This window comes from Ciconia boyciana, chromosome 15, assembly GCF_034638445.1.
Source record: "Ciconia boyciana chromosome 15, ASM3463844v1, whole genome shotgun sequence".
In the NCBI taxonomy this organism is placed as follows: Eukaryota; Metazoa; Chordata; class Aves; order Ciconiiformes; family Ciconiidae; genus Ciconia; species Ciconia boyciana.
Genome location: NC_132948.1, coordinates 3,814,780 through 3,829,741, shown reverse-complemented (window position 1 = coordinate 3,829,741; position 14,962 = coordinate 3,814,780). Strand labels below are relative to the sequence as shown.

The 14,962-nt window shown below is 41.2% G+C and overlaps 1 protein-coding gene across 6 annotated transcripts in view; it reads left to right on the top strand.

The window, feature by feature from the left end:
* The window catches only part of TAOK3 (TAO kinase 3), a 97,887-nt gene that overhangs the window by 37,285 nt on the left and 45,640 nt on the right, over window positions 1–14,962 (top strand). For all 6 annotated transcript variants that reach the window (XM_072879840.1, XM_072879837.1, XM_072879838.1 and 3 more), the window contains 5 exons: window positions 4,525–4,623; window positions 5,888–6,098; window positions 12,863–12,934; window positions 13,958–14,059; window positions 14,531–14,576. In XM_072879840.1, coding sequence (XP_072735941.1) covers window positions 5,979–6,098; window positions 12,863–12,934; window positions 13,958–14,059; window positions 14,531–14,576 — 340 coding nt within the window. In that variant the 5' untranslated portion in view covers window positions 4,525–4,623; window positions 5,888–5,978. The remainder of the gene's footprint in view (window positions 1–4,524; window positions 4,624–5,887; window positions 6,099–12,862; window positions 12,935–13,957; window positions 14,060–14,530; window positions 14,577–14,962) is intronic.

Genomic DNA, 14,962 nt, shown 5'->3' with positions numbered 1-14,962 from the left:
ACTGGGTACCTTTCATTTCTGTTAGGTACAAATTGGATCATTTTGCTTCTTAGAAATTTGCAGAAAGGGTATAAGAGGTCTTGCTGCTTGTAGACCAAAGTGAGATCTTTTTGGAGTATCCTGGAATCGGTGATTAATTTAAGCAAACAAAGGCTGTAGTACAGTTGTCAGCAAACTTGTAAGTAGCTTGAATTTATATACCAGATATGCGTATCTGACTGTTTTAAGCATTAAAATAAACTAAGTGCTAATATACTAGGAAAAAACACGTATGTTGCTTTCAGTTACATAATGTTAGCTGGAAAAGTAATTCTTAACAATCAAAGAAATGGCACTGAAAAGCTTAAAATATGGAAGTTTAAGAGTTTTTCTCAAAAAGCCAAAGTACCTGCTTCTGTGCAGTAATGGACTGTTCATCCTAGATCATGGTCTGCGTGTGAGGAAATTAGCTGCAAAAGCACTGGACGAAGTGTTTGTGTATGGCCTTGCTAGCTAGCCATATGTAGCAATTAAAGGGAAGGAGAAAAGCTCCTACTTCTTAAAAACAAATAAAAAAAACCCCAAAACCAAAATCAAACAAACAAAACGATATAAGTTTATGTGTGAGGACTGCAGTGGAACTTAAGCATGTGCCTACTTTGAGCTCAAAAGGTTTCTTATTCAGGACAGTTTTTATCGGCTGAATTTATCTGAGAATTTCCTTCTCAATGTCTTCTAGATTTTTTTGAGATTTTGTAGAGACTGAAATGAAGAAAGGGGACTCTGTGTGTTTGTCATTCCTGGAAAAAGAATTCTGGTGTAAAATTATTCCCCCCAAAATACTCCTCTAAAAATGAATGCATGAGCAATGTCACGTTGCTCCTCCTATGAGTGGAATCTGCTGCTGTTCCACCCTGCTTCCTGTAGTTTGTTTTTCTGCTTGAAGTGGAAAACTTTGTCCTTGTTTTGGGAAGTACCGTAGTGTAGTTAGGAACTGAAATGAATTTTATATGTTTCTGTACACATTTGAAAGGGGCCTGTAGTATTGTGAGATGCAATTCAAACTGTGTTTTACAAGCCACACGCTTGCACTTCATTGGAGTGTTGAAATTGAGATGCTGGTAGGGTGTGGAAACTGTGGTGTGTGTATTGAATGTGCTGTGAGCTAAGGATGCTGGGCAGGTTGCTGGTTATTTAGTGAACTTGACAAAGAAAGAAGTAAATATCTTAATGTCTGATACCATGCTCTTTGAAGACATCTCATTAGTAGTTAGTCTGAGTGCATAAGTGTAACTATCTTCTTGTACATGGACGTAGTTTTGGATCCATGGTATATTTGGAAATGTGGATAGTTTAGCTCTTCTTAAAGGCACTCCCAGTTATGCTTTATTGCTTCATTTATATTCAAGGCAAGGACTTTTCTGTTGTTATTAGTATAGCACCTGGAGATCATAATTGGTAGCAAGAGAATTTTTGTGCAAACCTATGTAGCAAAAGCAGTCATGCATGCTTTTTAGATGTGAGGGTTGCTTATGACTGAGGAAATTTTGCTTTTCTTTAAAGTGTTGGAAAAAAAAAACTTGTTTGCTATAGCAGTGAGACTTGTTACAGCATTATCCAGGGTCCAGTCTATGAGTAGTCTGCAGGATGCGCCACTAGTTTATCGTTCCTCCTTCATAGACAGTAGCATGCTGCTATCTGCTTCCTCGCCTGACTGTTCCCATACTCTCTACCATCATTTTCTGGTGAAACTCCATGATGAGACCTGCTGTCGTCTTGTCCCAGCCACTAAAGGTACCAGGTTATTGTGCCATTTAGTGTAAGTGAGGAGTAGAGAATCCTTGAAACACTATGATAAGATGGCAGTGGGCCAGAACTACAGCAATAACTACCTGCTCCATCGAGAAGGGTTCACTTTGGCTGGATTGCATTCCCGAGTTCCTGTGTTTGAAGGGTATGAGGAGAGGAGTAGTACAGCAAACTGCTCTAAGCAGAATTGCTTCATTGGTTTAAGAACATAATTGCCTTGCACTTGTAGTTTTCAATGCAGTTCTTCAACATTTTGCTCTTGCTTTGGGCACTTCTGTGCTGGGCAGGCCACAGGTTGCCGGATGCATTTCCCATAAAGAATGGAATTTTAAAGTAACTAGTGATTTTGCTTTCCGCTGCCTGTGACATTACTGGGAAACGGAGGCATTGCCATATAGATGTGTCCAACATAACACTGGTTTCCCAGTTGTAGCTGGAATAGTCGTAAGCCTTAAAGAAACAGTTTTCTTTCTGGTTTTCATAATATGTTCTGTAATTTTCATTAGAGAATTTTTTCTTAGAGAATCTTTCAAATATTTTTCTTAGTATTATTTCTGATGCTGAATTTACTCTCAAGAATTCACCTTATCTTTCTAGCACCTTATAGAATTTCACAAATAGGGCACAAGCAGTTTGTCCTCCAAGGCAGGGATTTTCACTAGTAACTGTTGATTGAGAGTTTTTTAATTTATAGGTAGGCAGTTTTGAAGCATCTCCAAATGGCCCTATCTGAACAAAATGCTGATCTCACAAACTCTGAAAATCTTGAGTCACTTGTCGCTTCCGTAAGTCACCGCCAGTATGATTAATGCTGTTTTCATCTGAGGTCTTCAGAACATGCAGAGTCTCAAATGCTGCTTTAGGTGTACTTTTTGAAAGACGAAGAGTAAAAATCAGGCTTCTAGTAGAAATTGTTTCTTGATGTGTTAATTCAGTAGTTTGGTAACTGAAAGAACTTGCTTAAATTGACCATACCTTAAACTTGAGGTTTTCAACTAATGGCATTCGATTCCCATAATGCTCTGTCTGCCATTGTTTAAAGCATCTTTATTTCAGTCTTCATGTGCCTAGAAGAGAGTTGTAACATTGAGAATTTGTGACCTTGCCAGCTTGCCTCAAAGTGGTGTGATTTGTATCTCTTCTGTCTTACGCTGTCCCGTGCCTGAATTGCATATCTAGCGCTGTAAAGTGCTCGTGAAGGATTCTCAATGTTTGTACCACGAGGCACTGCAGGCACCGTGGGATCCTAGGGAGCCGTTGGTGATCATGTTCAAATCAACAGGACTCAAGTTACTCTTGATACACTTTCCATCCTAAGTTTTTCTGATAATCATTACTGGAAAATAGTAGTCCTGCTGAGAAGATTTACTTATGGTACGGCCTCAATATATACATGTCTGTCCCAATTAGAGAATGACATTATTACTTAGGGCTTAACTTTAAGTATTGACATTTAGTTTCCCATTTTAAATACTAATTTATCCTTGAATATTAGAGCTGCACAGACTTTGTTTATGGCAGAGAAGTTCATTTGACTAGAGATGGATAAATTGTTTTCTTCCTCAGTTTGTTTTTATTGTTCTAAGGCCAAATGGATTTTTCAGTTGGCTGAAGAATGCCAGACCTGAAATACTGCATTCTTTGCCCCTGTCTGCAGGCATGTAGTAAATATAGCACCTTTGGGTGAGGCCAATCAGCTGAGAATGAATAATCACTTAATTCGTCTGGCTGTTGTCATTAGTTTATTCTTGGGAGGTTTTTTGTTTTTTTTTTTAACTAGACATTCTGGATCCTTTTTCTGGAGCTCTTCAAATAGCTTTTTAACAGCTCAACAGCTCTGTGTTGAGAACAGTACACAAAAATACAATTTTTTGGTAATGTTAGCTACTAGCAGGAAGACTTCTGCTCATATATTTTTTCCTAATAAATGAGAAGATGAGTTAGCTTGTTTGTCGTTAGTTCAGGTCATATTAATTCAGATTTTGGCAATATAACTATTGCAGTATGCTTTACTTGTGGAGCGTTTTTCCTGTGGATGTAGCTACACGATAATTTTCTAGGAGGGCAAGGTAACTTCAAACTCTAGGTGCGTTTGACTTCACAGAGGGGACAGCTGTGGCTGTTCGGGGGTGTTGCTGCATCGGTAGGAATGAGGGACTGCAGACAGTTGCATCCTTAACTGTGAGCAATCTAGACCTGATTTCAGCTGATGGTTCTAACCGGTTGCCCTCCTTTTTCATCTTTTCATTGTTCATTCTCTCCCCAGTGGAATCCAACAATGTTTGACTTATTAATGCCTAGGACTTTCGTTGAAGTCTTGTATGTCAGCAGGTACAACATACTGAGCTAAGTAATAGACTCAGCTTTGTGACCTTTGCCCTTTTTATAGGCAATCTACAAAGTGTAGTCTGAGAGCAAACTTCCATGCTCCTCCCATGCCCCAGCAAGCTTAAGAGTCTTTATAAAAAGTCAAAGAACTTGGCATTTAACCTCTTTTCCTGGTTTCCTATCTTATAGTGATATACAGCAAACCCAAGGGCTGTAGAACACAGGAAGTGAGTATCTTCACCTAAAGAGACATGATAGCATTTACAGCCAGTACTCCTTTTAACTGCACTTTCAAATGATGCCTTGATAGTTGGTGGTCTTTTCTAGATGCAGTATTTTCGTGTATTAGAATAAGGTATAAAACTTAAAATACTTTTTCTAAATACTGGTATTTGTTTTCCTTTGCAGAATAAGAAAGCGCATAGAGTCTCGGGGGGTGAGAGCACAGGACAATGCTGCTGAAAGGAATCTGAGCCACAGAGCATGCTTTGTGCCACAGTTACCCAGGTACGCTCCAGCAGAGTACTTCGTGCACCTCTAATGAGCCACAGTTTGTTGTGCTTGCTGCTCCATTACTTATCATCCTGAGCCAAGGAGACTGTCTCAGCTCCAGACCAAAATTATGCTCTGCTTTCATTGTTCCATCTGGATGGCACTTGCAGTCTGAAACCTTCTAAAGCCTTTTATGTATGTTTTAGTTTTAATTTTATCCATTTGCTACATTTCAGCTGGTTTCTCTTTAAAAGTTACACTGGTTTATATCATGAGGTAGACTGAACATTTTAGTGTATGTTTTCAGAGGTCGTCTTCTTTCATGCACAGAGAAGATGTGGTCTCAATAAATGAGGTGCTGAACTACAGATCTGGAAGTAGTTTTGAGACTTGCTCCAGACTGTTGTTAGAAACTACTCCAGTTGACTCACCTGCAGATAAACTGCTGGGTTTCAGAAGTCAAAGCAGTGGGGTGGAGGCATCCGTCATTGCTTTGCACACCAGTGTCTAATGAACCAATGATGATTTTTCAGGATGTTTTGATAGGAAATGTGAAACTTTCTGATGTTTGGTTGAGCCTTTTTTTCTTTCCCCCCCCATAAATAAAATTTTGGGCATGAATATTTAAAATCTTGATTTCAGTGCAGCTCAGTTCTGTGCTGTCTAATTATACGCTTATGCTAAAGAAAGAAGTTAAGGAGGTAAAGATCTGCCTTACATGATGGAGTCTAGGATTTTTCCAAAGCAATTCTGTGACCTGGGAGCCATCACAATCCAGTAGCACTAGCTGTCTTACAGCACTGAATAAATAAATAAATTTTAAGAAGTCATATGATTATGAGGTGTTTCTGTGGAATAGAAGCTAACTTTTCTACTAGCACCAGCTGGCAAGTGGGAGTAGAGAAACAAAGCAAACAACCAGCAGAGAAAAGTAGGAGGAACAATGGTGATAGTCTAAAAACTGACACATTAGGAGACCAGCATGAAGAATAACAAACTCATATCACGGGATGTTTTGCATAGCAACAGGACTCTTGTCTTCAATTGGACTTTAGTGTAACTGCAGCATTTGCTTCCTGTATGAGATAAAGAGCTGTTGTACTCTGAATGCATTTTAATCTCAATATCTAAATTGGACTAATAATTAAAAAGAATTAGCTGAAGGAAACGATAGTGAAGTCTATTGCTCCTGAAAGTGTTTCCTCTTATTTTGCTGTCAGAGAAGCGAGAACAGAAACATGCATAAAGGAAACAGATTAAAGATTAACTTTTTCACCAGGTGCTGAATGCTGTCTACAAACTACTTTGTCGATGAAGGAAGAAATTGATTGGGAATTGAAAGTGCGGACTAGTTCATAATACTGTTCAACATGCGCAAAGGGGTGCCAAAAGACCCAGAAATAGCTGACCTGTTCTACAAAGATGATCCTGAAGAAATATTTGTGGGTTTACATGAAATTGGACATGGAAGTTTTGGAGCAGTTTACTTTGTAAGTATAGTTCTTTACCTCCTTTTTGGAAAACAGAACCATTTTAAGTGACATTTTAGGGATTTTCAGCATCTGTAAAAGCAAGTGTTGTTTAAGCCCTTAGTGCTTTGTGTGTATTAGCTTTCTCATAACACATCTCAAAAATAAGTGTTTCCAGAGCACTCCTGAGCTCTTCACTGTTACAGCTGTATTTATAGTAGCAGTTGACTATAGTCTTAATAGCGCACCCAACCATTCAGGTTAAGTATATGGTATCTTGTGCTGTCTGATGCTGAAAGTTGAATTTAAACAGTTGGAAATTAATTTGTCAAACTGGAATTTCCAGATACTCTACTAGGTGCTCATATGCTTGTAAATCATTGCAAATTAATAGATCGAGTGAATTAATGATTCAAAACACATTTGGAGGTAAAAGCTACTTTGTTAATGAATTGGTATTGTGGCTGCTTGGGTAAAGACTCTGTGGAAGTCGCATCAAATTGCATTCAGGCTTTTGAATTATTTCTCTGCTGCTCTGGTAATTTAGGAGTTAGACATTTTTGAAGTATCATTTTGTTTTGCCACCCTCCTTGTCCCCATGTTCATCTCATAACAGACTATCCTCAATAGCAAATGTTTACACGCAAAAGCAAAGAGAAAGTCTTAAGAGGAATGGGAATTCAAGCAGGAAGGATGTATTGCATTAATCGATAGAGTCAAGAGCATTGAATCTGGAAAGGGAGAAGAACAGTGCTTTTACAATTACTATTAAACAAAGCCAAATCCAAAATACTGGATTTGGAAATAAATATAATCCAGTCGCTATCAGTGAAACTAAAATAGAATTCACTATGAAACAGTCAGTCAAAGACAAATTAAAGCTGCTTGGTAGCATGGCCTGCCTCTCCAGAAGATCAAGTTCACTAGGACTGAGATTTCTGAATATCAGACATGAAAGTATTTTGATAAGTTCCCTTACACCTGTAACTCCAGAACATGCCAGTAGGTAGCATGAATTACTTGCAAGCACTCCAATTCACTGTTTATGGTTGTGTACAGTGATGGAGGTGTTGGTGGAACTGTTGTTAGAAGAGGAGAGGAGCCTGATATTTTGTGCCAGATAAGCAGTGCATGTATGTTTTGAGGGATAACAGTATAATTCCTCGATGTATAATATGGTAGTAATGATACAGGGGAGTTTCTGCCATGGGGATTGTCAACAGTGGGACAGGCGCTTTTAGATGTTGGGGTAAGTGACAGGTCAGTGAAAGTATAATGTTAAATGTACTACCTGGGTAAGAGGATGAGGCTGTAAAACTTACAATACATGTTGATCCACCCCATAAGAAGAGCAAGCATTTTTTTTTGGTGGGAGTAGGGAGGTCCTACCCGGTGTATGTCAAAACTAAAGGGAAAGGGTGCATGGTATGCTTTAGGGCAAAGATGAAGTAGTGAAGGTGCCACCTTTATCATTCAGCTCTGGTGTTCAGAAGTTCCTCATGCTTCCAGGGAAAGAGGGTGAGGAGTGTTAGAGATCTAATCTACCAAGCAGGCGTACAACTGAGATGTCACTATGGTTAGGTAAAAGACTTGCAATTCCCCAGTGCTTCTCTTCCTCCTTTCCCTGGATGCTTTATTTAACTGGTCTGCACTTTACAAATGTTGGAGAGTTTAGCCAGACTGCAGCTTCCTGCAATATCCTAGCAGCAGTTGCATCCTCGGAGCTTGATGGTGATTGCAGTCATGCCTGTAGTAATATTACTGCAGTAACATAGTAACTAGATGCATCACTGCTTTTCTGTGATACATCTGCACTTCTTTGTCACTGTTTGAAACTTAAGCTTTCCTTCCTGTTGCATGAAGCACTTGGCATCCAGTAAATTGTTCTTCGGAGTCTTTGCCTTGTCCTGCTGTGTACGTAAGTCACAAGCAGGAGCTCAACGTGTTTGCAGTTTTCATGTGTGATAGCCCGGGATCTGTCCATTTGCCTGAGGAAGGCCTCTAGCTGTACCCTGCTTTGTATGGGTCATGCTAGAGCTCTTCCCTACCATGCAGGGGATGCTGTGCATCTTTGTTTTGGTTTTTGTCATTTTTAAAAGCTTTTGTAGCCTGTCTTACATCTTGATTCTTATGCATCTTGGAGTAAGGCAGGAGCTGAGAATAAGATCTCAGATTGTCATGGCAAGGTTCCAGGGATCCTGAGGTACTTGGTATCTAGAAGACTAGGCCAAAAAACCTTTGAAGGACAGGGCTTTCTAAATATTCCAAAAGAATGGGGAAGAGGCTTCAGATACATAAAAAGGGGCAGGGCATGGATTGTTATGCTGTTGCTGCATCTCTTTGACTTATTTAAATTTAATTAAATTACTTACTTAAATTGGTACTGACACTACTACAAACAGCAAATACATTGATCTGTGTCTTGTCACTGTTGTTGTAGTGGATTAATATGATTATTCTTTTAATAATTTATTATTACAAACTTCAATTTAAGCCCAATTTTTGCAAGCTGTTTTGTTTTCCAGTATATTATTGCCAAGGTTTGGCAAGACAATTTGAAATTTCTTTTCTTGCTTGAAAGAAATGATACTTCATATATCACAAGGCTAAGAAAAAATACATCACTTCTCACAAGGTTTTAAAGTTGATGCTAACTTGACTTGAAATCAACTAAGTTGATATCACACTTAACTTCAGAAGAATAGTTTTCATCAAAAACAACCTACTTACTTATATCCATGTTAGAAATCTAGAAAAGTGATAGAGCAGATGAGGTCAGTGTAAAGGAGGCTTTGCCAGCAAAATGTGCTTGTTTTCTGCCAAGCTTTTCACTAAAAATCTGCCAGTATGGCCAAACCACTTCAGCAAGCGGATATTTAAGTGTGCTTGTCCAGCCCTTTAAGTTATTTCAGCCAGGAGGACCCCAAGCACTTGGTACAGCAAGAACTTCACACATAACTGTGAGAACATTGCAGCATGCCATTTGGCAAAAAGTTATGGCTGAAATGAGAGATACCGTGCTCACGTGAAGATACTTGGAATTAATGTAACAGACAGAAATACTTGGAAATTTGTTTAGAACACCAGCATTTAACTCATCTATTTGAGTAAAATACTCTTGCTCTTTTATGTGCTGAATCAGAATGATGAGTGGTTAGGAAGGGTTTTGCCTTGTCCAAAAGTTATTTGTTTTCACCTTTCTCTAACTCATTGGAGGAGGAGCGTGTGCTGCGAAGAGTCTTAAGTGTGTGTTGTGGTTTAACCCCAGCCAGGAGCTAAGCACCACACAGCTTAGCTCACTCCCCCTCCCGGTGGGATGGGGGAGAGAATTGGAAGGGTAAAAGTGAGAAAACTCATGGGTTCAGATAAAGACAGTTTAATAGGGAAAGCAAAAGCCGCACGCGCAAGCAAAGCAAAACAAGGAATTCATTCACTCCTTCCCGTGGGCAGGCAGGTGTTCAGCCATCTCCAGGAAAGCAGGGCTCCATCATGCGTAACGGTGACGTGGGAAGACAAAATGCCATCACTCCGAACGTCCCCCCCTTCCTTCTTCTTCCACCAGCTTTATATGCTGAGCATGATGTCATATGGTGTGGAGTATCCCTTTGGGCAGTTGGGGTCAGCTGTCCCAGCCGTGTCCCCTCCCAACTCCTTGTGCCCCCCAGCCCACTTGCTGGTGGGGTGGGGTGAGGAGCAGCAAAGGCCTTGAGTCTGTGTAAGCACTACTCAGCAATAACGAAAACACGCCTGCGTTATCAACGCTGTTTCCAGCACAAATCCAGAACACAGCCCCATACAAGCTATTACAGAAAAAATTAACTGTATCCCAGCCAAAACCAGGACATTCTCCACCCCTTATTCCATACCATTTACGTCATGCTCAGGTCCCACACTATCCAATACCTCCCCGTTAACCACCCCCCCCTTCCCATCCTTTGATATGATACACAGATATCATTCCCTTAGTCTATGGACCACCCCTGTGAAACGTCCATAAAACGTCCACTGAGTTCATTTAGTCCATGACTTTGGGCTCCAGCTGTTATGGTGGTCACTCAGGACAGCAGAGGTGGTGTGTGGCGTGGAGTTGTTGGGCACCAAAGTCAGCTCAGGTCAGGTCACTGCTGCACTTGCACTGCTTCTTGTAAGGCTTCTCCTCCATTGGTTCAGGTGGTTCCTGCTATAGTAATTCCTATAACATGGAACTCAAATCCGAGGTTACAACAATTTAAAGGTATTTCCATCACAATGTCCACCCCTGGTCCCTTTGGACCAGACCATAGGGTTTAACATTGCAATGATCTCCTCCCCTTGCCCCGCTCTGGCTTGGAGTTATCCACAGACTGCGGGCCCCTAGGGGTGTACCTGCTCCAAGTGGAGCGTTCTCTATGAGCCACAGTCTCTCCAGGGTATACCTGCTGCCGCATAGACTTATCCACAGCCACAGTCGCTTTGAGGTGCACCTGCTCCAGCGTGGCCTTCTCCATGGGCCACAATGCCTTCAGAGATATACCTGCTCCAGCGTGGCCTTACCCACAGCCACAGTCCCTTCAGAAGGAAACCTGCTCCAACAGGGCCTCACCCATGGCTGCAGTCCCTCCAGCGGTGTACCTGCTCTGTCGTGAGATTATCCATGGCCACACGCTTTGAGGTGCTCCAGCCATGACTTCATGCACAGCCACTGATGCTTCAAGGTGTGCCTTCTCTAGCGTGGACTTATCCTTGGGCCACAATCCCTTCAGAGGTATACCTGCTGTGGCACAGACATAACCACGGCCACAGACGCTTTGAGATGTACCTGCTCTGGCATGGGCTTATCCATGGGCACAGACGCTTCGGGGTGCCCTGCTCCCGCGTGGACTCATCCACAGGTCACAGTCCCTTCGACTCGAGTTCACACTGGAGTTCCAGCCTGTCCGGCACAGAAGCAGCAGCGATGCCCTGGCCGTCTGCCAGCCCAGGTGCATGGCCATTGCTGTTATCAACATGTTCCCAGGCACAGCAGAGTAAGACGATCAGCAGTACAGCAGCACAGCAAGCAGCAAAAGCAAAAAGCAGCCACTAACGAGCACTAGACTTTAATATACAGTGAGGCAAGCAAGCCCCATGGCAAGCACAGGAGCCTGCTGATTAATAGCTAAACAGCAATAACAGCTATAAATTCGATCTAGCACATTCCAATCAAATCTGTCATTATCTGGAACCCTTTGAGCCCCACGCTGGGTGCCAAAAAGGACTGTCGTGGTTTAACCCCAGCTGGGAACTAAGCCCCGCACAGCTGCTCGCTCACCCTCCCCCAGTGGGATGGGGAGAGAATCAGAAGGGTAAAAGTGAGAAAACTCGTGGGTTAAGATGAAGACAGTTTAATAGGGAAAGCAAAAGCTGCACGTGCAAGCAAAGCAAAGCAAGGAATTCATTCACTCCTTCCCATGAGCAGGCAGGTGTTCAGCCATCCCCAGGAAAGCAGGGCTCCATCACGCGTAACGGTGACTTGGGAAGACAAACGCCATCACTCCAAATGTCCCCCCTTCCTTCTTCTTCCCCAGCTTTATATACTGAGCATGACATCCTATGGTGTGGAATATCCCTTTGGGCAGTTGGGGTCAGCTGTCCCAGCCGTGTCCCCTCCCAACTCCTTGTGCCCCCCAGCCCACTCGCTGGTGGGGTGGGGTGAGGAGCAGCAAAGGCCTTGAGTCTGTGTAAGCACTGCTCAGCAATAACGAAAACACGCCTGTGTTATCAACACTGTTTCCAGCACAAATCCAGAACACAGCCCCATACAAGCTATTACGGAAAAAATTAACTCTGTCCTAGCCAAAACCAGAACAGTGTGTCAGCTCCCTTTAGTAATTCCTGTGCTCTATTGATTCACCTGACACCATTTTTATTTGAAGTCACTGAATGCATCATGAAATGTCTTTCATTAATACATTACTTTAAAGCATAGCATTCATCCTCTCAAGCAGTTGAAAGAAGGATTTACCACATTTAGCTCCTATTGTATTCTAAGCTTTTAATTGTGATTCATTTTTTTGGTCCCAAAAATGGTAAATGGTTGGAGGTACTGGGATTTCAACAACTCTTTTAAGACAAAAACCTTCAAGTTTTCTGTCCTTAACATGCAGAAATGAGGGCAGTGCCAATCCAGGCAAGTAGAGCTCTTTCTGAAATTGAGTTTTCAGCCTCTGGTCACCATCCCTGTGTCATACAGGCTGCAGAAAAGTAGAATTTTGCTCACTGAGTAATATTCATTGTACAACTGAGATCTGGTGCAGTGAAAGGAAAGTTGCTTTTTTAAATTGAGATAAATTCCAGAATGAAGCATCTTCTTGAAACTGGAAATTGAAATAGCTCTTTGAGAATATCAATGTTGTATGGGGTTTTTTGGATGAAATCATAGAGATTTTGATACACCTCTTTATTTGTTTCTTTGGAAAACATTTTTCCAAGGGTTTATCTAAAACTGTTTTTACTGCAATTACAATAAAACTGTATTTTGCATGTTCTAAGTAGGTGCAATATTTGGCCTTGGTTTGCATATCAGTAGAGAGGTAGTAAGGGCCAAGGGAGGAACAGTGGATATGAACAGATAGATAAAGTCAGGAATAAATGTCATTGTATTTGTCTGGTAAATCTTATCACAAGGAAGATGTCTCTGAAGTGTAGGAGCTTGCCAGGATGTGATACAGGAGAAAAAAGCCTGCATTTGCCAAAGGCACAGCACACTCCATGGGGAGGAAAAAAAATGAAACTGTTTTCAATGTATTTCTTTCTCCCTACTCCAGGCTACAAATTCCCACACTAATGAGGTGGTGGCAGTCAAGAAAATGTCCTATAGTGGAAAGCAAACGAATGAGGTAAGATGAATAAAGCCAATTCTGCATGCAGAAGCTGTTGCAACCCTAATGTAAATCTGAACAGTGAAATTAGCTGCGTATTTCATTTGACACTAGCAGACCAGCTTTTTAATGCTGTAGTTGTTGCTCACTTCCCTAGGAAGCATGGAGTTTTGTGGAGGGAAAATGAGTTTATGCAAATTTTGACAAATAGTTCAGTTTAAGGAAGTGAATGGGAATTCAGAATGCTTGTAGGGTGCTTATTTCGGTAATGAGTGCATTAAGAGCACGCTGGCTACTGGAGCCATAACCACGGCTCTTTGAGGTGTCAACTGAAATGTATAGCTGACTTGAAACACTTTTCAGGATCTATAATCTAAAATTACATAGGCCTTCTATTCAGAATATCAGTCTTACTTCAATTGTTGCTTGTTAGTTGCTCCTCTTATTTCTTCGTGTTGCGATGCTTTGTACTTGGATTGACTCTGTTCACTTGGATTGGTGGGTTGATATGCAGCAAGGAATGTGTTTGTTAGGAGCAAACAAGGATGTTTTAAACTCTTTTTTCCTTGCTTACCTGTTGGTCTCCCACATGTGCTGATGTCCTCCAAAAGTCAGTTGCCTTGTGCTGCTTTGCAGAAGGAAGCGAACAGCTAATTGCTACCATCTGTAGCACATACTGTAGGTGGTGGTGTCTGTTTTGGGCAGGTGGGTTTGTTACTAAGTTTGAGACCACTGGACAGTTCAATAAGCAAAACGGTACCAATGCTTTAAGTAAAATATATTGCAGATAAAATGGGGGAAAAAAAATTTGCAATCCTCAAGCTATTTAAATATGTCTTGGGGGGGGTCTTAATGCAATAGAGATCCAGACAACTTCAGCTGTGTACAGTTGTGCTTTTGCAACTATGACTCTTATCGTCTTCACATTGTAAAATAGTTTTATGGTTGCTTTTCAGACTGTACTACAGTGTGTGGTGTATAAGAGTATGTAGGGGATTAAGCAGAGAAGTGTATTTATACCTTTTTGCCTTTTTTTATTAGAAATGGCAGGATATCATCAAAGAAGTCAAGTTTCTACAACAGCTGAAGCACCCCAACACCATAGAGTATAAGGGCTGTTACCTGAAAGAGCATACGGCATGGGTGAGTGATGTGGCATTTAGAGGTCTTCATGAGCAGAAAATGTACGGTTACAGCAACCAAATATTCAGTACATGCGGTGTCTCTACATGCAGCAGTATTCATCCCATGCTGCCTGTAGTCCCTTTCATCTGAAGAAGCTTCCAGGTAATTTAAAGGGAATAGATGTTTAGGACATTGGAACAAATCCCTGCTTCTCTGAGGCAGGCCTCTGTGTTCATGCAGATTAAACAATTATTATGGAACATCCTCTACAATATCTCCCCACAAACTTCTCAGTGCCTCAACCTTCTTTACAACAATGAAAGATGTCTTGATGTTGCTGGAATGTTTGGAGCATTTTATTTTGCTCATCGCTTATTGCATTTCTTGCAACTTAAGGTTTTATTTGCTTCTACTGTTTCTCAGCCGTTCAAGTAGTAACTGTGGGAGCATGTCTACCCTATTATTTAAAAGCATGCTTTTTTCTTGCAGTTGGTAATGGAGTACTGTTTAGGATCAGCTTCTGATTTGCTAGAGGGTAAGTTTTATATAGCCTTTGATTTTCTTTTTGCTAGTGCCCCTTCTGAGTATAGTGGGAGGCTGTTTTCTCACAGACTGGTATTTTGCAGATGGTAGAGGCGGTCTGTCTGTACTACTCCATTCTGTAGCTAGATTGCCTGTGTTTGTGATTCCAAGGGTAAGCTGAGACTTTCCCAGGAGGCCAGTGCTACGTATAGTTGGCATGCACATTTATATGTTGTAAAACGAAGGTATAAATATATATAGCCATGTTCCTGTAATTTTCACCTTCTTGATGACTGAAGCAGACTGCCTGTTTTCTGAACATCCATAACAAAAACCTGCAGAGATCACCTTTGTCCTTGCCTTGCAGTTTGTAGGAATAATTACAGATGGTTTTATAGA